A 22,921-nucleotide genomic window follows, 5' to 3' on the forward strand; every position below is an offset into this window, starting at 1 on the left:
TAAGGCCCGCGTCAGGCCGAGCAGCGCGGGGCGGCGGGGCGGGGCCTCGCGGGGCGGCCGCGCGGCTTCACCTGCAGTTCTGCGCGCGGAACAGAGGCGCGGGCGGCTGCGAGGCCGGCGGACGCAGCGGCCCGAGGGAGCGCGCCGCCGGCCGGTCTTGGCCTGGCTCCCGGAGCCGGGGCGGCGAGCGCGGCGGGCGCAGCGGGGCCGGAGCTCGGGCCGGCGCGGGCGGAGGCGGCCAGCGGGCGGCGGCGGGGAGCGGGCTCTGGGCGCCGGGCATCGTGCGGGCGCCGGGGCGGCGCGGCGGGGAAGATGACCGCGGGCTCCGGCGTGCTCCTGGTGCTGCTCTCGCTCTCCGGCGCGCTCCGGGTAAGTTGCCGTCCCCCGCCCGGCGGCTCGCGAGCAGGGGCAGCGCGGGCCCGGCCCCGGAGCCGGCGGGGCGCGCACCGGTCCGGCGGGCTCTCCCGGGCTCCCCGGCCAGCGCCGGGCGTCCGCGCCGCGCACACCTCTGCCTGCCCGGCACCCGCGCTCCGCTCAGCCGCCTGCGGTCAGCGGAACGAGGATCCGCGGAGCAGCGGGGAGCGGCGGTGCGGAGCGGGCTGGGAGTGCGGCGGGTGGGAACCAGGGATCCCTGCCCGCACCGGAACCCGCCGAGCTTCCCTCGGCCGCCCCAAACCGCGGCCACTGCCCGGAGCTCGGCTCGCCCGCTCCGGGGCAGGCTGCCCGCTGGCGGAGCCGGCGCGCCCTCCATCGCCCGAGAGCCACGCGCCTCCGGAGTTGGCGAGCCCAGCTCCGGCAAGGGCTGTAGGCGTGGGGAGCCAGGCGGCAGGGGCCGGGGATCCAGGGGTGGAGGCGCCGAGGCTGATCCTCCTGCCCGGGGATGGGGTCCGCAGCGCAGCACCACCTCGGTCCTGTGGATGCCGGCGGGACCGTCTCTGATGGGTATCCAGTGTCGAACGCCAGGCACCTTAGCCGCCGAGTCCCCAGCGCAGGCTGGAGTCCCACTGTCTGGCGGGGTCCTCGCGACTTGGAGAGGCGCCGGGAATCCTGGCACCGGCAGGCGCAGGGCTGCACTACGCCCGGGAGAGAGAGCCGGGCGCCTGCCTTCTTCCTGCGGAACTCCGCTGCCCGGTCCCCAGCCCGGCTCTGCGCCCGATGAGGTGCAGGGCCCGTAGGGGCGGTGTGCGCGGCGGCTCCAGGGGCGCCCCTGGGCGGAGGCAGAGGGGCTGCAGGAGTCGCAGGAACCCCCTCTCGTGGCCGATCGGCCTCGCTGCCTCCTCCCGGGCTTGCTGTCTTCACCTCCGAAACAAACCATCGTGGCGACCGGAGGCCCGATCGGAGACCGCGGGGTGTTCCGGGGTGCCCTGGGCACACGCCCCCGGGGGATTGAAACTTTCCGGGACGAGTTTCCCCACCCCCACCCCCACCGGGGTTGCGTGTGTTATTCGGAGCTTCCTTCCCCAGGAATGGAGCCGTGGTTTGGAGCTTTTTCCAAGAAAAGACCAGGCTCCCCACCTTCACTCCTCTCGGTGCTTTTGGGTGGAAGGGTGTCCGCATCTGGGGCCAGTGTCGGGAGCACAGCTCGGGCCAGGGGAAGCCTCTGGAGCCCAAGCCCCAGCAGCAGCGGTGACGCGCGGGGCTGGCGGAGGCAGCCAGCAGGGAGGCGGTTTTGCTCCACAGGCTCTGCGCGAAGCACAACTGCGGGGTGCAGCCTCCGCCTTGGGCTTCCTGATCTCGCCCAGGAGCAGGGCTGGCTTCATGCAGTTGCACACATGGCCTCTGCTTTACCCGCTGCAGCTGAGAGGGGCCCTGTGGCCATCCTGCCCTGCCCTGCCCTGCTGTCTTACTGCCTTGGGCTCTAGACTTCTAGAGGAGTTAGCCGCCCAGGACAGGACACACGCCCTTCCTAGTCATTTAGGGGAGTCCACCTGGTTGGGCTGGAGATGGGGGGTGTGTGAACAAGGGGCGGTGGATGAGAAGGGGAGGGCCGGAGGATGGAAGCAGCCCCTCCCTGCCCTACTTACACACCTCCTCTGCCCCGGCTCCAGTAGGGCTGCTCCTGGCCCCATATAATCCACTCATGGGAAATCCCTTTCTTGCTCCTTTCCCCTTCTCCCACATCCCCTGTGGCAGGCAGAGGGGAGACTTAGGTGTCGCCTCCTACCTAAAGCCAGAGCACTGGAGCCTGAAGGCCTCACCCTGGCCTGGCCCCCTGTGCCTCACAGGCTGACCCTGTCAGCTGCCTGTGGACATTTCTCTGCTGTCTTCCTCTTGCCCTGAGCCCATGAGGCCTGGCAGGTCCCCAGCTAACTGTCAGTAGGCCCTTTGCTCCCGCCTGAGCTAGGGATGATTCTTCCAATCCAGGATCCTTAAGTCCCCAGATAGTAGAGAATCAGGAATCACCTCTGGGTGGAGACTGTGGCTTCTCAGTATTTCTCAGCCAAAGACCCACGTTTTATGCATCCACCCCACCACCACCACCACCACCATCACCACCACCACCATTAAATGTTGGTTAGGCTGCATTCTTGAACTTAATTCTGTTCAATGTGTCTCCTCTGTCTTCTCAGGCCCATGAGGATCTTACAGCCAGGGAGACCTGCAAGGCTGGATTCTCAGAAGAAGGTTACACGGCATTAATCTCCCCAGATATTCTGCAAGGAGAGAGGCTGCTCAAAGGTAGGGAGGGCGCGGAGGGTGGAAGCCGGTTGCCTTCGAGCTGTGTGCTGGGGAGGTCACTTAGGCAGAAGAGGCCAGGCCTGGCTGGTCTTGGTGCCCGGCTGCTGCAGGTGTGGTTGCCCAGTCCATGAGGTGTGAACTGGTCAAAGGCATTTTGCATCAAGGTGAATGATTCAGAATCCCTGTCATTTTTGAGTGAGGTGAATCATTTCCTGGGCAACAAATTGGAATTTGGATGTAACGTCACCCAAATAATGTGCAGAGAGAGACTTTCTTACCAAGTATTTTTATGTATGAAATTCTGGATTCTTAAATTATCCCTGCTCTGAAATGCATGATAAAGCAGACGATGTTGTTGGAAATGCGGTAAATAAGCCCACAGACGTTCTCTTCACAAATGTGGCATTCGTTTTCATTACTGCCCCACTGACAACACGGAAACACACACGCAGGAGGGAACTACCAATTAGCTTCGTCGTAATTGCAGGATCATGTCCACATTTGTGACGGGCGCACGGGAGGCAGCTCGAGAACCCACGCGACAATGGATCATGCTGTACATCGATCTGTTTCTTTTTTAAGACAAACTAATTAAACTTTATATTTGCATAGGAGGGGAAATAAATCAGTTCTTGCTCTCCTGAGGTTTCAGAGTTAAGCTAGGAGCACCTCGGCCAGAGAGTGCCCCTCTTGGTCTCAGTGTCTCAGAAGTGGCAGCCTTTGAGCTGACCTCAGAGTTTTTTTTTGCGGGCGGGGGGGGGGGGCAGACTTGATCAAGTGTCAAGCTGAATTTCAACATTCACACTAAAACACTCCTCAGCTGTTGACCGCTCCCCATTTTGTCGGAGAGAGGGTGGCAATGCCTGTGTGTGTACTCACACACACAGTGGGGCGATATTTCTACCCACACCCTTCCAGACCCAGCCTGTTGACTTCCTTATTTGTGCCTGGTTGTGTCAGTCAGGCTTGTATTTGCACCAACTGTAACTACGAACCTCTATCATTTATTTATTTATTTATATGTGGTGCTGAGAATCGAACCCAGTGCCTCCCACATTTACACATGCCAGGCAGGCGCTCTACCACTGAGCCACCGCTCCGGCCCCTCAAGCATAACTCTTCCTACTTACTTTTTTGATTTTCCATTTGTGATACCATTAACTCTCATTGACTATGAAACACAGTGCAGGCAGCCTGCCCCCAGGAGCAGAGGGGACTTGCTGTCTCAGAAGTGTGCGGGGAAGGTGTTTTCAAGAGATGCTCCCTCAGTGGTGCCTGTGTCTCGTTTTGGAGTCTGCGGCACGGGCATCTCTCGGGGTCCTTGGGTTGACTGAGATCCCTGTGGGCTGGCAGAAGGGGCCAGGGGTGCCCTGGCACGTTGTGTGCCTGCCACACAGGACAGGTGGCGTTCTCTGTCCTGCTGTGGGTGCCTCCTAGACACCTCTGCTGAGTCAAGACTGTCACCTTGGGCCTCTGGCAGCACAGGGATAAGCATGACAAGACCTTGGAGTATCCGTCGTCCTTGGGGCTGGTACGGCAGGCCTGCTGTGACGCAAGAGTGTGGCAGGCCCTCGTGCTTGCCAGGAGGCGGTCCCCGTGGGCGGGTGGGCATCCTGGCCCCACTCTGCTTTGCTCTCGGTGGGTGTGGTGGGGAAGCTGGATGCCTGGACAGCTGTTGCCTGGCACCTGGGTGCCCACGGTGTTCACCTAGTTCTGGGTGAAGGCAGACCGGCTTGTGGTTCTTGTGGATAGGCAGCTCATTTTCTAAGCCCTTCTTATCCCTGAGAAGCAGCCTGGCCCAGGCCGGGTTCAGGGAACAGGGCTGAGGGTCACCAGCTGGGGCCTTCTCCACCCAGCTCAGCTCCTCCTGTGCCTGGGGCACCACCCTTTCCTGTTTCTTCCCTTTGCTTTTCTTAAGGTGTCACATCTCAGGAGCAGAGAGTTGTTTTTAAGGAAGACTTAGAAGTAATTTCACACATATGGAGACAGAAGCTAAAACTGCAATACACGCAAGCCAGGACACGTAAACCTTCCTGTGTGTGTGCAAAACTTTGCAACTGCAAGAACACAGCAGAGATGGATGTGTCAAAAATAAATGAGAGGCAGTGTTCCTGTGGTTCTGGTAGGAGTCGCAGTAAATAGATAACGGCTGCTTATAAGTGAGCTATTCCAACAGAGAGAACTTAACCTTAATTTGACAAGCAAAGCTTCGTAGAGCCCGCTTTATGGTAAGTTCGCCATAAGCTGCTAACGACCACTCCGTGGCTCCCTCTCTCTGCCTGAGTCAGCTCCCCAGCAGCCCCAAACACACACTTTCCGGCAAGAGCGATTTGTTACACAGTAATTAACTTGTTTATGATAAATGGATGGAAGAAATGTCGTGGCATTTTGTTTTATGTCTAAATGAAAAGCATTTGCATTCTAAAAATTTCATGCTAATTAGGCTTAAAATAGTTTCCCCCAATAGGGTAACAAATACTATGTATTGAGAACCTTTGGAGAAGCAGAGCTGCTCAGGGTGGAAAGCCGGGTGCCACTCGGCTGGTCTGCAGCGTTCTCGGTCCCCACAGCCGTGTTCCCTGCCTGCTTTTACTGAAGCACACGGGCATGTGGTAGCGCCTACCCTGCCCATGGTCATGTTTTGGGTAGTTCACTTTGGCCGTGGTCACTGTGGTCACTGGCTGGAATGGGTGGTAACACCTGAGCTGGGCGGGTAAGCTGTCCTCCTGGGCGATGCCGCACTTCAGGCCGAGCAACTGCTCAGCTGGTGTCTTTTTCTCTGTGTTAATAATTAATGGTCAGCCTGGCCTGAGCTGCGGCCCTCCCGGGTGCCCTGCAGAGCTCTGGACAGCACAGCAGCTTCACAGCGGGGCCTGTGGGGGCAGCAGAGACCTCGAGGGTCATTCCCCCTTGATGCTGGAGGGACAGTGACAGGTGAGAGGGGCACGCTACTGAGGGGCAGAGGGCTGTGCATTACCTGAGGGCGGTGGGTACACTGTGGGTTCAGGTGGCGAGGAGAACGAGTCCTGCTTTAATGACGTATTTAGTCCCCATCTGCTTAGGACCCTCCTGGGTCCCTTACACCACGCTCTGCTTCCTCCTCCGAGAATGTACATTATCCACACGGTCGTCTCTCTTAAACTGTAGGGGTCACAAAGGCAGGAGCCCCATCATTTCTTGTTTACCATTTATAACATTTCAGGATATTTTTATCCAATAGGATAAAACCCAATTAGCAGAATCTTAATAAATAGGGATTAACTTTTCTCACTTTACAGTAAGTGCAGAGACATGGTCAAGGGTGGGAACAGTAGATCAGTAATGTCATTACAACCCTAATATTCTCCATTCTTACCATTCTACCACATTTGGCTTCTCATTTTATTGCCTCGTCATTACAAACTAGCTGCTGTGGCTCCACATTTGTATCTGAGGGCAGAGCAGATGAAGAAGGGAATGGTAGCGCTGCATTTCTTATCTGCATGAAGAAGGCAAAAGCTTTCAGCCTCCCTGCAGAGGTTCTCATTGGCTGGAACTAGGTCACATGTCACTAGCTGAATGAGGCAGGGAGCCTGGGAGGACAGAGAGTCGCGGTCATGTTTCACTTAGATCCATGATAATTCATCACCTTATTAATGAGCAAAGTGCTTGACACGATTGCATTTTGCTTTAGGAAGGAAGAAGGGACGAGAGGGTGCCAGGTGACAGCCTCCCTGGCTTCAGCAGCAGGCCTGACCTCAGACCGCAGCGGCTGAAGGAGTGACTCTCGTGCATGTGCTGGGGAGAGGTCGAGGCAGGGCCTGGGCCCGCGTCTGAGGTCTGTCCCAGCGAGGACAGAGGGGCTGGAGCCAGGCAGATCATCCAGATCATAGTCTTCGCCTCTTTGCCACGGTGTGGCCCCGCCCCTGCCGACCAGCTTGACCCGCCTCGCTGACAGTGGAAGGCCAGGTGCCTGGAGGGACAGGAGCTCAGCACAGGTGCAGTCCTGTCAGAGGAAGTGACCCGTCGTCCTGTTTCTGTGTCCTGCACTCACGACAGAGAGGACTGCTGGGAGGGTTTAGATGAGGGGCTCACCACGCTCCACTGCCTGGCCTCCTAGACCCTATGAGCTGCCCTCCAGGTCCACTCTCTGCCTCTCCTGTGCTGACCCGTGTGGCTGACCCTGTGCCCACACAGGCTGAGCCTCTAGTCGCCTTAGGAGGGGCCGTGTGCCTCCTCTGGTCAGTGGTATCTGGTCTCGTTGGCCCACGGGGTCAGGCTCTGGGAAAGCTGGGCTCTTCCTCCTGATAGAAAGGAGGAGGCTCAGTGGGCCCTGCCCCCCCTCCTCACTTTGTCCTCCTCCTGGAGTAGGCTTGATGTCGGGGGCAGCGGGCATTTGTGGCTGAGAAGGGTGGGGAAGACCCAGTCCCAGGTGGTGTCCCTGAACACTCACAGCCCTGCACACAGTGTCTCCTGCAGCCACACGCCTCCCCAGCTCAGGGGGAGGGTAGCACACACCAGCCAGGCTGCCCAGTCTCCCTCCGGGCCCCTGCATCCTGTGGCCGTGGGTCTCCACCTCGCCCAGTGGATCTGAGAACCTATCGTGGACATTCTAGGTATTTGTCAAGTGAGTGAAATGAATATTCACCACTGAGATGCTGCTGTGGCCAGAGTTCCGCGCTCACTGTCTCCGGCCAGGGCCGTCTTCCTGAGCCACCCGGAGTGTGGACCCTGTGCCTGTCCTCACCACCCTGGGGCTTTGCCTGTCCACGCTGTCCACTGTTCCAGCAGGAGAGCTAAGGCCAGGCAGGTCTCAGCCGCTGGTGGTTGGACTAGCTCTGAGCAGGTCTCCTGCTCCAGCAGCCACTGGAGGGGTCTTCCTGAGCCTGCAGACCCCACTGCCCCTGCCCTGGGGTCTCCCAAGCAGCATCCAGAGCAGATGGTGGAATTCTGCCTCTTTGGCCACCTTGAGGGACAGTCCTGGCCGGCCGGGGGCCACTGTGGTGGGCTTTCAGCAGCATCCCTGTTGCAGCTGGGCTGGTCCCGGGGTTAAGGGGTTGGACGGGAGGAGAGGGGACACGGTGGAAAAGCAGAAGCTGGAGCCTGCTTGCTGGCCGCAGTCACCCAGAGGTCCCAGGAGCCGCGTCTGAGAACAAAACAGTGAACTGCGTTGCCCTTTGTACCCTGACAGCTTAGGCCTGCTGGCAGCTGTGTCCAGCTGATCTGTCCTGCAGCCCAGGTGAAGTGCCTCATGGCCTCGTTGCACATGGGGACAGTCACCTGCATTCTGCACCCTGAATGAGGATTCTGAGCCTGGAGTCTGTCCTCTGCCCTCTGTGACCGCCCTGCACTGAACGGCGTCCCTCTGTGATGGGCAGTGCGAGTTACAGAGGTGGACATGGGTGCTCCCTGCCACTGTGACTTGAAAAGGAGTTAGGCTTCCTGTTTGGGGACATGTTTCACTTGAATCCCGGGGGAGGGAGCAGAGCAGGGTTTGTTCAGGCTGTACTGACTCTCGCTGCTGACCAACTCCACACACAGCACCTCCTTCAGCCTTCACGAAAGCCCTTCTGGAGGCAAGATGGGCCCCTTGTTGGGGCTCAGAAGCTGGCGATCAGTGAGGCCCAGAGTGGCCCCAGCATCGATTTGCCTGCCCTTCCTCTGCCCCTCCTCCCTGTGAGCTCATTCCATTGTCTCCTGTGTCACTTCAGGTGGTTCAGAGAACTGCAGCCACTGACAGACAGGAGGCTCTGATGTCCAAGGCCACAGTCCTGCCATCAGCCGTGACCAAGTGCTCAGTCCTGCTGATTGTCTCTCAGCTCAGAGACCAGAGCAAATGAAGCCTGTGAGTCAGAAGCCCCCAGCCACAACTGCTGGTGTCTGAGGGCCTCTCTGAGATGGGTCCACACTCTGTGGACACTGGGGGTTGGCCAGCCAGGCCTGGACTCTGTGATGCCAGGAGTTTCCTCATTCTGGCCATGCAGTGGACAGTCCCAGGGCCTTGTGGTCCCCAGGCTTTCAGACTGTGCAGTGCTGGGGACGGTGCAAGGAAAGACCCCGACGAAGGCCCCACTCAGGAAGCCCCTGTGCAGGAGCTGGGTTTCTGCCCAGGACCCTCACCATGGTGCTCTGTGCCTGGGGCGCTAGGGGCCTTGGTGAGGCTCCCTCGCATGGTCACCTGAGAGGACGCTGGTGAGAAGTTTCCTGGTGTCTCCAAGTGGGTGGAGGGCCTCCCGTCCCAGGTTCATGGAAAGGCCTGGAAGCTGGGTGCTCTCCAGGACCACGTGGCTTCCTCCATGAACCCTCTCTGTGCCCACACCTCTGGGTGGCCTCCCGGGCTCAGGAGCACCAACCTCTCTGACTGAGCCGTGCTGGAGTCTGGTGTCAGCCTCCAAGACCTGCAGATTCTTTGTTTCAGAAACAGTGATTTTTCTAATTCTACCCTGCAGGGTTACTTTTCTCCTTCTTCTTTTTAATCACAATGAAATTCAGACTACAGTTTAAATGAAGTATATTTGGTACGTAGTTACCTCTAGTGTTTGCTTCGTGATATTAATTTCAAAATGTGGAAATTTTGTGAATTCTCTCAGGCAGCCAATGGATGTGGGTTAAAATTAAGGAGAAGGCTCCCTCCCTCTCCTTCCTCCTCCCTCCTCCTCCCTCCCTCTCCCTCCCTCCCCTCCCTCCCTCTCCCTCCCCTCCCTCCTTCCTTCCTCTCTGTCTCCTTCTCCCTCCACCCTCCTTTCCTCTGCCCTCCCTCCCTCTCTCCTTTATTTTTTCTTTGAAAATATGGTTAAATAAACGCCAGAACTAATCACAGGCAGAGAGCGGGCAAACCAGCATTCACCAAGGACCTGTTTTCCTCCCAGTGTATTCCACCATAAAACAGGCCTGAAGCTGAGGGAAGCGTCTTCCTGTCAAGGACAATAAAGTTCTCCCCGAGCGTGTTCTTGTCCACCCGAGTCCCCAGAGGGCTCCGCAGTGGTCACCAGCTGGCTGATCTTCCCCCAGAGGATGCAGGCACATTTCTGCACGGGCTCCAGGCTGCCCTCTTCTGGCGCCCTCCAGTACTGCTCCTCCCCACTGGCCAGGCAGTCCTCGTTGGTCTTAATCAAAAGAGAACAGAGCAAAAGGCCCTATCGATTCTCTGTGACCAGTCTGTACTGCCAAAGCCATCAATGCCGTCAGGGGGCGGAGCTGGTGCTTTGGGGACTTAGCTGTACCCTGGTGTGTCCTGAAGTATAATGCTTGCACGATGCCTGCCCCAGGTCAGGTGTGGCATGGAGGAGCAGGTCTGAGTGACTGGGTCCCCACTGTGTTCTCCGGGAAGAGATCTGCTTAGTTTGCAGACTGCATGTTCCTACTGTGGTAAGACCCACCAAAACGTAGCAATTTAACAGCACAAACTCATCATCTTGCAGTGCTGGTGTCAGGAGGTGGAAATGTACCTCGCTGGCCTGAATCCAGGTGTCCTGTGGGCGGGATGGTTCCTTGGGAGGCTCTGGGCTGAGGCGCCTTGCTTCCCTAGCTCAGGGCCCACCTTCCATCTCAGGCCAGCTCTGCAGCATCTCACCACTCTTTCCTCTTCCACTTAAGAATCCCTGATTGCCGAGGCCCACCAGCGTCAGCCAGGGACTTCCCATCTCACGGTCCTCAATTTAGTCATATCTGCAGAGTCCCTGAAGCACACTGTAGCATGCTCTAAGGCTCTGGGGTTAGGCTGGGACCCCCTCCAGGGTACCATTGTTCTGCCGATGGCATGTGTGTGTGACAGTGAGGTGGCCTGGTGGGGTGCGTGGTAGTGTCTGGCTTCTGTGCATCGAGGACTCGGTGAGTATCCCACGCTCAGCAGTGAGAGCTGTGGTTCCCAAGCAGCCTCAGTGGTCTCTGGTGCCCCCACACTCCGCCCAGGAGCAGGGCCTCTCCTGTGAGGAGTGCCAGGCAGCTTCACTCCAGACTCGGCACGGCCTGCGCCGCTCTCATCCAGTCCTGCCTGGTCCAGAGCCCCCACCCCTGTGGGAGCCTCCTGCTTCGCCCAGTGTCTGTGATTGGGGCTCTGTGGGCGGCTGCTTCCCGTGGGGATCGGCCACCGGAGAGGCTGAGGGGACGTCACTGGAGCCCACGGCAGACTCGGATTCTCTGTTTCCTTGCTGACAGCGTGTGGGGATTCAGGAAGGATTAAGGTAAGCTTCCCGCGACAGATAAATATCCGCAGGGCCTGAGAGTGCCACCTCATGCCTGGCTAATGGCAGGTGGCCCTCGGGAGCTCAGGCGCAGGTGATAAGAGGTGTGCTCGACCTGGGATGGGGGTACTTTCCGTTTGGAATGTGACTTGACTGACTGGCAGCCCCAGAGTGTCGGTGTGCAGGTGCCACATCCGTCTCAGGAGGGACCTGCTCCCTTTGCCTCTGAGTGCTTGGGGACCCGGCTCCCAGGCACTCAGCTGTGTGGCTGAGATGCAGTCTGACTTGGAGAAACGCCGGAGGTTTGCTCTGCATTTGTGTGAGCTGCCCAGGAGGAAGCATAGAGGCCATCTGTGTTGCTCTGTGTGGACAGTTAAGGAGGCCAGGTGTGCAAGTTCACCAGGGTTTGAAGCCCAGCCTCTGCCCACAGAAGGGCCAACAGGAGTGCAGACCCGGGGCTACCATAGGAACAGAGAGGACTTGACTGGGGGAGGCAGTTCCTAGTGGTATTCACCCTCCCCCAGGCCTTGGTTTCCTTGCTGCTAAGCAAAGGGGTAGGATTTTCCACTCTGGTCTGGGAACTGCCTATCTGGAGGACTCTTGCTGAGCCTGACAGGCTCCTGGGTCCTGTCCCAGATCTACACTGTCCTGTCCACTACAGTGAGATGGACAGTGGCCATTGAGAGATATTCTCCCTGTAGCCTCTGAATTTGGCTGGATTTGGAGAAAGAGTCTTTGTAGATGTATTTAAGGATCTCAGGATGAGGTTGTCCTGGGTTAACTGGGTGTGCCCTAAATCTGGTGACAACTGTCCTCAGAAGATGGGACGTGGATGCCGGGGATGAGGTCTGTTCAACGGAGGCAGAGACCAGAGCAGCTGCAGACCCGGGCACCCGGGGCCCCTCCAGCCTGTGGAGGGAGCACGGCCCTCCTGGCACCTTGGTTGCAGGCTTCTGCCTCCAAACTGCAGGAGAGCACGTTTCTGTTATCTTAAGCCACCAAGTCTGTGGTCACTTGTTACGGCAGCCATGGGGAATAATCCACCCACTGAATTGGAAATTCTGCCCATTAATCCATCTCCCAGGGAATCTGATATTCACGGAAGCCTGAGGGCTTCAGGCTTAGAGGATTTTAAACTGCAGACTTCTGGGGGTCAGCCTCCCGCGTGAGCGGCCGTTATCTGTGGAGGTGTCTGTCCGTGGTGCCTGGCTTCCTGAGGTGCAGAGCAGGCGACAGGATGCCCTGTGTTCAACCTCACCCAAACGGCACACGAGGCGGGTTCGTGTCATAATGTAGTGTTTATGTTATGGAGTGTGACGTAGAACGACTTCACTGGAATTAGAATGTATGCGCAGCATCTACTCTTGTGGTCTCCACCAGGGTCATATGGAACCTGAGCCAGGAGAGCAGCTCAGAGGATCACAAGGAGATAGATTGTAGATGTTTTGTGAATCTGGGGACTGCCTTCCGAGAGGATGCTCAGTGGGAACAGGGAAGGCTCCCTCCCTCTGCTGATGACTGCGGAGGCCCGCGGGGGTGTGGGGGAGGTTTGAGAACATGCCTCCTCTCCCCCAAACTGCTTCACTGTAGAAATGCAAAAGCCACTGTGTTTGGACAGTTGCACTTGCAAATGGCCGTCTCCACCACCAGCTGCAGGTTAGCACAGGCTCAGGGCAGGGCTGAGAGCCCAGGTTGAGGCCACACCCGGATGGCTGCCCTCCTCCTGGGTCTGTGGTGGACCAGGGAGCCCTGGGGACTTGCAGGGGGCTCCGCGTCTCACTCTGGTGTGGTGGCTGTGCATCATGCAGCCTGACTGTCCCATCTTTCTGGGTTTTGGTGGCTCCAGAGCTGGTGCTGGTATAGGAGTGGGCCTGGCCAGTCCAGATGGGCACCAGGATGCTGCAGGCCATCACCTCTCCAGCTGAAGCCCAAGGAGAGGCCCTGGGCGTGAGGGGGGAAGCAGCCTGTTGGCCTACCCTGGCCTGTGAGCGTAGACACCAGTCCTGCCCTCTGCCTCCTCCTCTCTGACTCCTGTGGGGTAGTCACCCCTCTCTGCACCTGACCATCGCAAATACCCAAGTCCCAGTCTTCTGGAGGCTGTGAGAGTCCACTGCACCACCTCCCTGCAGCCCCACGCCTTCCGAGGAGTTGCCCCGGGCCCAGTAAGAGGGCACCCTTTGAGACTTGGGCCCTTTAATTTCCGTTCCCCCAGCAGCCCCGTCTGCGCCTGGCCCCTGGAACGGGCAGCACGTGGGCTGACCTTTGAGGCAGTAATTTCTCCATTAGGCAGTGGCTGCATTTGATGGGTTTTATGGCTTTGTTTGGGACTGTTCCCTCATTGGCCTTTACGTTCTGATGTGTGGCCAGGGACCTTTTGGCAAAGGCATGTTTTTAAAATTGAATAAATAAATTATGGAGTGACTTATTTAAAACCCCACAGGCCTGTGGGGAGAGGCAGCACACCAGCGAGTCACTGGCTGCCGTTCCTGATTAACAGGGTCTTGGTGGGATTGGATCCTGTCATGTGGCATTTAATGCCCGAGCGCTGACGGGCTGGTGGGGCTGGGCCAGGGTGCTCCAAGGCCCACGGGCACCCGACTGTCGGACGCTGGGCTTCTTCTTTAGGTTTTCGTGTTCTTTGCCACCTTCCCTCCGGTATAAGGAGGGAATGCACAACTTCCTTATCTAGTTCTTATACCCTAAGGCCAGTGAATTCCAGCGAGGGACTCGAGGCTATAAAACCATGGCCAAAAGTCCAGCAAATCATAGAACTTGTGCTGACTCGGTGAGAGAGGGGGCGGAACGATGGCCTTCTCTTTTTCCACTCCTTTCTCCTTGCAGTCCTGGAGTCTGAATCTGGGGCTTCCTGCTTGAGAGGCAAGCACCCCCCAAGAGAGCCACCCACTTCCTTCCTTGCTTTCCTATTCTGTGTGGCTCGTCACTGGTGCCTCAGAGTCGTACAGGGATCGGGTTCTTCTGACGTCACCACACAGGCTCTGCCTCCTCTTCCCCTCCTCCTCCTCACCGGGTTCCCCTTTCCCTGTTCACCGGGTCTTCCTTTTATGTGTTTGTAGGTTCTATGGTATTCCTGCTGGAGGTAAAGGTGGGATTCCTTGGCATATTCATGTATGTACCTGGTACAGGTTGGTCAGCTCCATCCCACTGTCCTCTCTTTTCCCCTCCCTCCACCTTCCCCTCAGTGTATTTCCTCTGCACTAAATGTCTTCCTTCCACTTTAAAAGGACTCCCGCTTTCCCCCCTGATTTTGGTCTAGTTTCCACAGATGAGAGAAAACGTTCAACCCTTGACCTTCTGAGTCTGCCAAGCCGTTTCTTTTAAATTTTGAGTCAGGGTCTCCCTACCTTGCCCAGGCTGGTTTTGAATTTGCAGTCCTCCTGCCTCAGCCTCCCATGGGATTACAGGTAGGCACCACAGTGCCCAGCAACTTTTTGTCTTGAGTGCACTGGACAGTTTAAGGATTGATCCTCATGGAAGTGTAAGATATACTTCTGTATGGGGAAAAATAGAGTTACATGCTTGAAAGGTTAATGGTTGGTAAACATCAATTTTCTACAATCCTGGCTAATAAAAATAGCTTATAAGACATAAAATGTCATGCTGCCAAAATTACAGGGGCCTTGGAAATCCATTTTGAAGTCTTGCATCCTTTGAAAATGGTCAGGGTATGTGAGAGCATTAAGTGTCTTTTCTTCATAGTGGAGGGATGGTATCTGTGGGAGAGGTAGTGGCTCTCCAGAGTGGTGAAGGTGTTTTCTCTCGGGCATTTTTGCTTGAACACTTAGCACACCTCTGGATTTGTAGTCCTGGAAACTGAAGGTGCATCTTACTGAGGAACAGTATGGCCACCTGAATAAACCCAAACCATCCCTCTCTGTCTCCTGTATGGCACTGTGGAAGTGTTAAATGCCACGGACATAATATTCTCTAGAAACACTGCATTTAAAGTATGATGGCGCAGGCAGACTTTGTGCAGCCTGTGATGTGAGAATGGGATTATCCTCACTTTTTAGATTGGAATTCACACACAAATAGGTTCCAGAACCTTCTGGGGTTTTAGAGAGAGAAGTAGGAGGTGGGAGGATGAGGATTCCATCTCCGCACCACCACTTTCACTTCCCTACCTCGTTTGCTTTACTCGGGGTGCAGGGTGCAGTGGGTGGAGCACAGGCCCATGTTGCTGGAGGACATGTGGAGAGGCTGACTTAAAAACTAATTGCTCTCTGCATGCTAATATCCCATGCCCTTTGCGTACAGCATCTTTTGCTGTTAAACTGAGCTCATTGACAGTGGAGATCCTTCTTTCTTAGTGATAGAAGATGGCCCTCTGCATCCAGCTTGCTGAATCAGTGCAATAGTGGGCCAGTTAGCTGTCTGTAATCTCTTTGTGAGCAGGATTAAATTACCCTGCAAACTGGCATGGAGCCACAGGCCATGACTCTGCTGTCTTGGAATATGAGGAGCCAGCCTGGAAGTTCACATGTCAGCATTTAAATGTCTTGAGTGAACTGATCCTCCCCTGATCCTCCAGGGTGGTTCCCACCTGTCACCCTCATGTGGAGCAGGAGGCCACGGGAGGGTGAAGGAAGAATTGGATTTTTCAGCACCATGAATCTGAAGGTTGTACCTGCCCCCTGGAACAAAGGAAAAGGAGCCACTAACGAGATGGTTCGTTCACAATGTGAGAGAATCTTGGTTTCATCTTTTCACAATTCAAAAATAAAAATGAATTGTGGAAGAGTTCTCCCCTCCATGTGCCAAGGTTTGCTTTGGGGGCCAGGGAGGGCCGTGTACTGACCCACTTGTTTCATGCTTGCTGTGTTCAAATAAGGCAGTTAGTTCACCGAGCAAGAGGCCAGGCCAACTGAGGGGTGGGAACAGATGGGGAGTAAATGGGTGGGGAGCTGCCAGGGAGAGCCAGGCCAGAAGCACAAAGATGTTCTCATCCTTGGTTGGTTCCTTCTTTCACTTAAAGGTGTGTCATTAATAGCTTCTCCTTGCTGTACAAAAGCAGCCCCAAAGAGAGTCCTCTCCAGGCTGGGCCTCAGTCCTCTTGGAAGCCTGAAGCTCTAGCCTGCTGGTGCTCAGGATCGTCAGAGACTTGCCCCATTGTTGCCTTCTAAAAGGAAGATTCTGGAGGAATATCCTTCTCTGATGTGCACATAAAACGTCCTCCAGCAGCTTTCTAACGTTGTGGCTTCAAGGAGGCATTAATTAATCACCTCCTGCAGCCCCAGGGGAGTCAAGAGGCTGCTCCTGAGATAAGGAGGCTGCAGGCTGCAGGCTCAGGCTGCCCTCCTCCTGGCTGCTCCTCCCTGACGACAGGTAGAAGATCACGTTGTTTTCCTCCCAGGAAACATGCTCCTTCTCTCAGGAAGGCGTCCCCTCTATATGGTTATCCAAGAGTACTTACCCCTTATCAGGGTTTAAATATTAGTCTTTCTTTCTGCTTAAATGCTGTGTGGTTGAAACTTTGTCAGAAAATGGCATCCTGAATGAGTGCATTGTTTATTGTAGATGTTCCTGCTCACCCTTAGGGACGGCAGATGCTGACAGTAAGACCGAGTGCAATTCAGGACCCTTGTCTGTATGTTTCTGAAGGAGTCCTAGTTCTGAACATCAGTAGGACGGGAGGCAAACGCTTATCTATTTATTTCCTAACATACTGCGCTGCTCATCTCAACTTGCTGTCTCCCAGTGGAACTGCTCTTGGTGAGCCTGTGGCCTCTCTCCGGGAAGTTATTTGATTTTTGATGTAAGGAAAAGGATTAATGCAGTTGGGTTTTGATAAGACTGGCCGTCTGCATGGTGCAGACACTCTCATCCGCTCGTATCGCTGACAGTCGGTTCGTTATGCTGGAGCACTGCAGAGTGGCGATATGGGACGTGCAGAGATAATTGTAGTTTTGCTATTTAAAAAATAAATCTAGTGCTTTACAGTGTTAAAATGATAACCTGTTTAGGGAAACTCACAGTGCCTGTCTTTTGGCACAGAAAAACCTCTTCTAGCAGCTTGACTTGGATCCTATTAATCTATTTTTATTTTCCTGAGCATAAATTAAAGCCTATTTCTATTTGAACTTAAGCTAGAACCTACCAGAAGTGCATTTCTGTGCACTTTAAAGCTAAAAACATCTACAGAGGTTTCATGCCATAGCTTTTCAGTGATCTCAAGCTTTTAGCTTAGATGCAGTTGCTTCAACTTAGTGTAAATATCTCAATATATGGTAGGCATTTTTGATTACAGTGCTATCTTAGCAGTTACCTGGGTGGGGGAAAAGAGGATTAGGAAGGCATAATTGAGCAGTGGATAAATGTCATTCTATGTTACTGATGATTTTCTATCCCCTCTAGGAAAATGTCAGTGCTGTGTCTAGGATCCCTATTACACACCCTCTGGGACTGGTGTGATGTGACTCATTGACATTGCTATTTCCTTTGTGGCTAAAGGAATGAACATCTATGGAGACCCAGGTAGACCTAGTCCAATAGAGACTGGCCTGCTGTTTTGTAATAGTGGCTCTAAGATTACCACAGGGTCAGGAGCCATTAAGCTGATGGAGGCATGGGGCCAGGAAGATTCCACACTTTTCAGTAATATATCACATTGTTCATTTTAATGTTTTCATTGGTGTTTTACTTCATAGATACTTGTAGATCTCAGTGTCCCTTGATATCAAAGTAGTACTAGCCATCACTTTTCCAGTCATGAGGGAATCACAGAGAGTCTTAGACTCACTATTGCCTTTGATGACTCCAGCTCCTCAAAGATTAAAGACCAAATGTGCCATGCCAGGCCCTCCATGCAATGGTCCACATTCTTTATTCCCTTTTTCCCATTGCCACGCCCACTCCCTTCTAGGCACCAACACTGAACTACCTCCTGAGGTAGTAAGAACTCTTCCTTACTCTGTTCTTTTATTTTAGCTACCTCTTCTGCATGAGTGTACCATACAGGGGCTTCTAACTCAAATGCTAATTCTTATTGAGCTCTCTCTTGCCTTATTCTCCCATCCCGTCTGCTTAAGTCAAATTTATTACTTCCTCCTCTGTTGTCTCATTATTTTATTATAATATATATAGATGTGATGTACAGTGTGCTTCCCCCAACCGCATGAATTTTCAAATTGTGGCCGTATTATGATTTTGCTCTGTGTGTGTGTACACACTGATGCATGTTGTCTAACAATTATGGAAGTGAGGGGAGGGTATACACGGTGGAACTGGAGAGAGACAGATACCTCAGAGCACCCACATGAGACCTTCTTCCCAGGAAGAAATCTTTGTGAAAGAAAGAAGATGAGTTTTTTTTTTTTTTTTTTACCTCTTCTAGGAATGGGAAAAGGCTGAAACTGACAAGTAGGAAAATATGAAAACATGATAATTGGAGAGAGATGGGTATAAAATGGAAAAGCCAAAGTATTTTTCATCTCCCACCTGTGTATTAGGGATCACTCAGTTTATTTATTAAGGTTTTATCAAACTAAAGTAAGACAAGTGGATTTTAGTCTAATGAAATTGCCCCACTAGGAGCTGTGATAGCTTCCGGTATCCAGAGCATAATTGGATAACAATGACAATTACTATGTTGGGAGTTTTAGTTCTAGGTAGCCTCTCCCTTTCTGGGACTTCTTCACAGTGCAGCTCATAAGCATCCTGATGAAGTGGGGAAGACTTGACTTTCTAATCTCCAACTCCAATATGGAACTGCAGAATGAATGCTAATCAATGCTTGGTTGCCCTCACCTTTTAGCACCTGACCCTGTTCTCTGATGTAGATCTGCTATAACCTGGGTGAAAAGCCAACCTGGTGCCATTTGGTAAAGACTTTTACTCAGTGACTATTTGGCTAGCCCCACAATCTTTAAGCCAAGCAGTTGCTTGTCTGGGAGTCTGGAGACCAAGGAGCCTCACTTTTTAAATTCTCCATCATTTTAAAAAATGTTTGAATGATTACAAACTCGAACCCTCACACTTTACCCTTCTCTCAGTAGGTCTGCCAATTTTCACTTCTAAGAATTGGGTACCTTTATAAAATTATATTGGCCTGTGGGAACTGAGATCTACAGGTTCTCATGTTTTTAAATGTACAAAAATCAAACTGCTAGGCTGATAGTACTTTATTGATTCATCTCCTTGCTCTGCTTCACTGAGCCATAGAACTCCCCAGTGAGGCAGTGATGTTTTGATGTTGACCATAGCAAAGAAGTCCTCACTCTAGATATTGAAGTAATATATTTATGGGCTGAGGATATAGATCATTATCATGCCTAGGATGACTTCATGCAGCAGCACACCTGCCTGGGTGGCTTTGGAAACCTTCTGCTTTGAGAATATGAGGACTCCCTTAATCTGGTGTTCAGTGCACTGGTAAAGATCTCCACTCCCATTTAGAGTATTCTAGAAGTTTCTATGATAATTACTCTAAGATGAGAATGTTCAAAATGAGGCCATTTAGTAGGGGGATTGGGACAGAATGAGGCGATATGCAAAGTCCATATTTTCTCTTCCATCAGCACAATGTCAAGGCTTTTCTAGGCCTCTCTGATCCATCCCCCTCTCTGAGAGACTGTCCCCTTGGCATGTCAAGGACTCAGAGGAGAAGAGCATGCCCAACAGTCTCACCTGAATGGGCTTATTTGTGTCCTATCTGGAAGGTGTTGACTTGATGAAATTCACTTTTGGAAAAGGAATTGGCTTTAAAGTCCAGTGAAAACGACCCTTTATTTTAGAACATTTGGGGTTAAACTTCAAGGTCATTGTCATAGAATGTTAATGTGAGTAGCTGAAGGCACCCGTGGGTATGTGGGAGGTCATGAGTGACACAAGCTTGCTGAGAGCTGAGGTTCCAAACATGGGTGGATTGATCCCACCTCTCTATGTGCAATCCACGTTCTTTGTTTTTAGGGATGAGAAGTCCCACAGTCATGACTGTCATTCTTAAGAGCTGCCCCAGCAAGGCTCCCCTGCAGCCTCTTATTAAAGCATGTTTTAAATGAGCATCCAGGCACATTTGGCATGCTGGGCAGGACTAGACACAGGAGGGATGCAGTGAGGCGTGTTGTCCTCCTACTTGGTTGACAGCAAGAGCCTTGCACGTGCTGCTCTTCCTCTGCCTTCTTTTTCAAACTCACCCTTTGCATCGATGCTGGAATGAGCTTTGTGAACAAAGCTCCATAGGTCCTGGCACCGACAGCCACTAGCAAGCTGGGTGTGTGTCTCATCCTTCCCTTGTAAACTCCTGGCCTGCCTAACCAGGAGCCCTCTGCTCTTGATTTTCTCCTGACCTTTGTACTTGTTCTGGGGTCTCTGCTGGGGTCCCTGTTCCTCTGCTCTGGCCTGTCCTGCCAGCAGTTCATCTCAGGTGTCTCTACTCAGAGAGGCCTTCCCGTCCTCTGCCCGGTCAGCCTAGGCAGAGCCTGTGGACCTCCAGAGTCTCTGCCGTTCTCTCCCATGTCAGTCTCTACCTGCTGACTGGGGGCTCTGAGCCTGCAGCCCCCACTGCTAGCTGAAGTCCCAGTGCTCAGGGAGGAACCATGTCTGGGCCGAGGTCCCTCGATACAGTGGGATCCCAGAGGGAGACAGCAGGCAGTGATGTCCTCATCCACCAGCTCTGTGTACCCTCCAGCTCTTCCCCCACAGCCCCCTCTGCAGTGAGTTCTGCCTGATCATCACGGCTCCCCCAGGGGCCTGGGGTCCCCCCACCCCTTGGCTCTTCTTTTTCTCTTTCCTTGGCTAGTTTCTACGGATCCTCCTCTCGGGCACCGAGTCTTCTCCAGAGCCCCTGCCCCTTTCTCAGAAGCTCAGCACCCCAGACTCTCCATGCCACGGGATTAAGGAGCACTCCAGCACCTGGGATTTGTCTGTCTCCCTCTACCCTACGGCTTAGTCCCTGGGGGTCAGGGGCAGGGTCGTCCATGTCTTCCTCACCTTCAGCCAGTGCCCAGTCACCCACAGGTGCTGGCTCCCTAAATGAGAGGTAGTTCCTGCAAACCTATAGCAGGTCCCTCCCGATGCCTGCAGCACTGGGTGGTGGGAGAGGGGCAGTGGGATTGACTTAGACAGTAAGGACATGAGTCTGCCCTGGGGAACTCCCTTCCACCCCGACGCCAGGGCTTCCCTGGGGACTTGGCCTCAATTCCAGTGGCCTGACCCTTGATGGGAAAAGCCCATGTGTCCAACGACACATTCCCAGGCTGCGTTTCAGGCTGTAGCTGGTGGCTGCCACACCAGGTGATCTGGAAACCAGTGTTACTGTGTCCCTTTGACGTCCTCCTTGGAGGCAGATCACTGGCAGGAAGGGAAGCTCTTGGTCAGGCCCACATTTCAGGGTAGATCCCTCCCTCCAGGAGTTTGACCCTCCTGGGTGCGTGCTACAGTAATTTACCCCAGGTCCCCTGTCAGGGTGGGGAGGAGTGGCCCAGGGATGCCCAGAGGCCTCAGGTGGCACTGGGCACCTGCCGGCTGTGGATCCTCCCGGTCTATCTGGCCTTAATCCTTGGTCATGTCTGCTGGGCTGGGTGGGCAGTGGTGGGGTTCTGGGGGATGTGTATGGGACAGTGTTTTCAGGAAGAGGTGATGGTGAGGCAGGTGCAGCGGTGCCCATTAGTAGCTTTGGAAGAGGATCTTGTTTTTGCCGGGAATGCCCAAGGAAGTGGCAGCAAGGGCTGTGGCCGTTTTGTTCAAACACATGCCATCAGAGCCCAAGGCCACCCAAAGCCCCCGGCTCCCTCGGCACTTCCCAGGTAAGTGTCTGCCATCTGCTGGGGACAGCAGGGTGCCCCGTGCACTCACAGGGTTCTCCACGTGCAGGGAGCCCTCCCCCAGGAAAGTGTCCTTGCTCTGTGAGGCTCCTTTGTCCCAGAGAAGGCGAGTCCGGGAGTGAGGCATCGTCCTGCTTTGACTGTGCAATTCATGAGCACGGCTTCAGGTCAGCGTGCGACCTTCCCTCTCAACACCCAAAATAATGGGGTCAATTAAAATAAAGGCAGAGACCTTGAAGTCTAGGAAGGAGCCACGGGAGACCTTGATTCCAGCCACCCCGGGCGAAGGCAGCTTTGTGCTGTCACTATGTGTATTGAGGGCACTACCTCCCTCTTCCTGCTGTGGGGACCGGGCTCCCGAATCCTGACCCTCCCCGCTCCCCTGAGGGAGTGCAGAGTCAGCAGCAGGGTCAGGCGAGGTCTCCCGACACTGCTGTCCCCAAGGTTCTTCACGGTGGTGCTGGTCTTCCCTTTAGGTCCCCAGCACTGGCTTTCCACGGTGTGGAAGTGTTTCCCGTTCAGCTGGAAGTTGTTAACAGAAAGGGACGTCAGGTGGAGGTGGTCTGCGGCTGGCCAGGGTGCTCTGAGCTGGCTCTGGCATTCAGGACACCCTGCGAGGGAGGACAGCCCTTCTCCCCACCTTGGACACGTGGCTCGGGAAGTGAAGCACGTCTGACCAAGAGCCACACTTTGTTTAAACACAATGCACCAGAGGCCAAGGCCACCCAAAGCACCCTGCCCCCTCTCGGCACTTCCCAGGATATCTGGGTCCCCCCACAATGATGGTGTTAGAAGTTGGGACCAACAGGAGGTGATGAGGCCAGGAGGGTGGAGCTCTTCCTCCTAACGGGATCGGTGCCTTTGTGCAGGCAACCCCAGAAAGCCCTGCTGTGTCTTCTGCTACATGAGAAGACAGTGGGCGGACACCGTGTGAACCAGGAAGGGCTCTGCCCGACACCATGTCTGCCAGCACCTTGACCTTGAACATCTAGCCCCCAGAACTGTCAGAAATAGGTTTGTGTGGGCTTTATGTTTTTTAGTATTTTAGGGGTGGGGGTACTGGAGTTTGAACTCAGGGGCATTCGGCCACAGGGGCACTCGGCCACCGAGCCACATCCCAGCCCTATTTTGTATTTACTTAGAGACAGGGTCTTACCAAGTTGCTTAGTGCCTGGCTGTGGCTGAGGCTGGCTTTGAACTCGTGATCCTCCTGCCTCAGCCTCCTGAGCCGCTGGGATCACAGGCCTGTGCCACCTGGCTCTGTTGGTTCCCAGCCACCCAGTTGGGGGTGTTTTGTTC

The 22,921-nt window shown here is 54.5% G+C and overlaps 1 protein-coding gene across 2 annotated transcripts in view; it reads left to right on the forward strand.

Moving 5' to 3' along the window:
• The first annotated feature begins 289 nt into the window (after window positions 1-289).
• The window catches only part of Cdh4 (cadherin 4), a 409,216-nt gene continuing 386,584 nt past the window's right edge, over window positions 290-22,921 (forward strand). For both annotated transcript variants that reach the window (XM_026407825.2, XM_026407824.2), the window contains exons 1-2: window positions 290-369; window positions 2,571-2,679. In XM_026407825.2, the coding sequence (XP_026263610.1) occupies window positions 313-369; window positions 2,571-2,679 (166 nt within the window). In that variant the 5' untranslated portion in view covers window positions 290-312. The remainder of the gene's footprint in view (window positions 370-2,570; window positions 2,680-22,921) is intronic.

The sequence above is a fragment of the Urocitellus parryii genome, chromosome 6, assembly GCF_045843805.1.
Source record: "Urocitellus parryii isolate mUroPar1 chromosome 6, mUroPar1.hap1, whole genome shotgun sequence".
Lineage (NCBI taxonomy): Eukaryota > Metazoa > Chordata > Mammalia > Rodentia > Sciuridae > Urocitellus > Urocitellus parryii.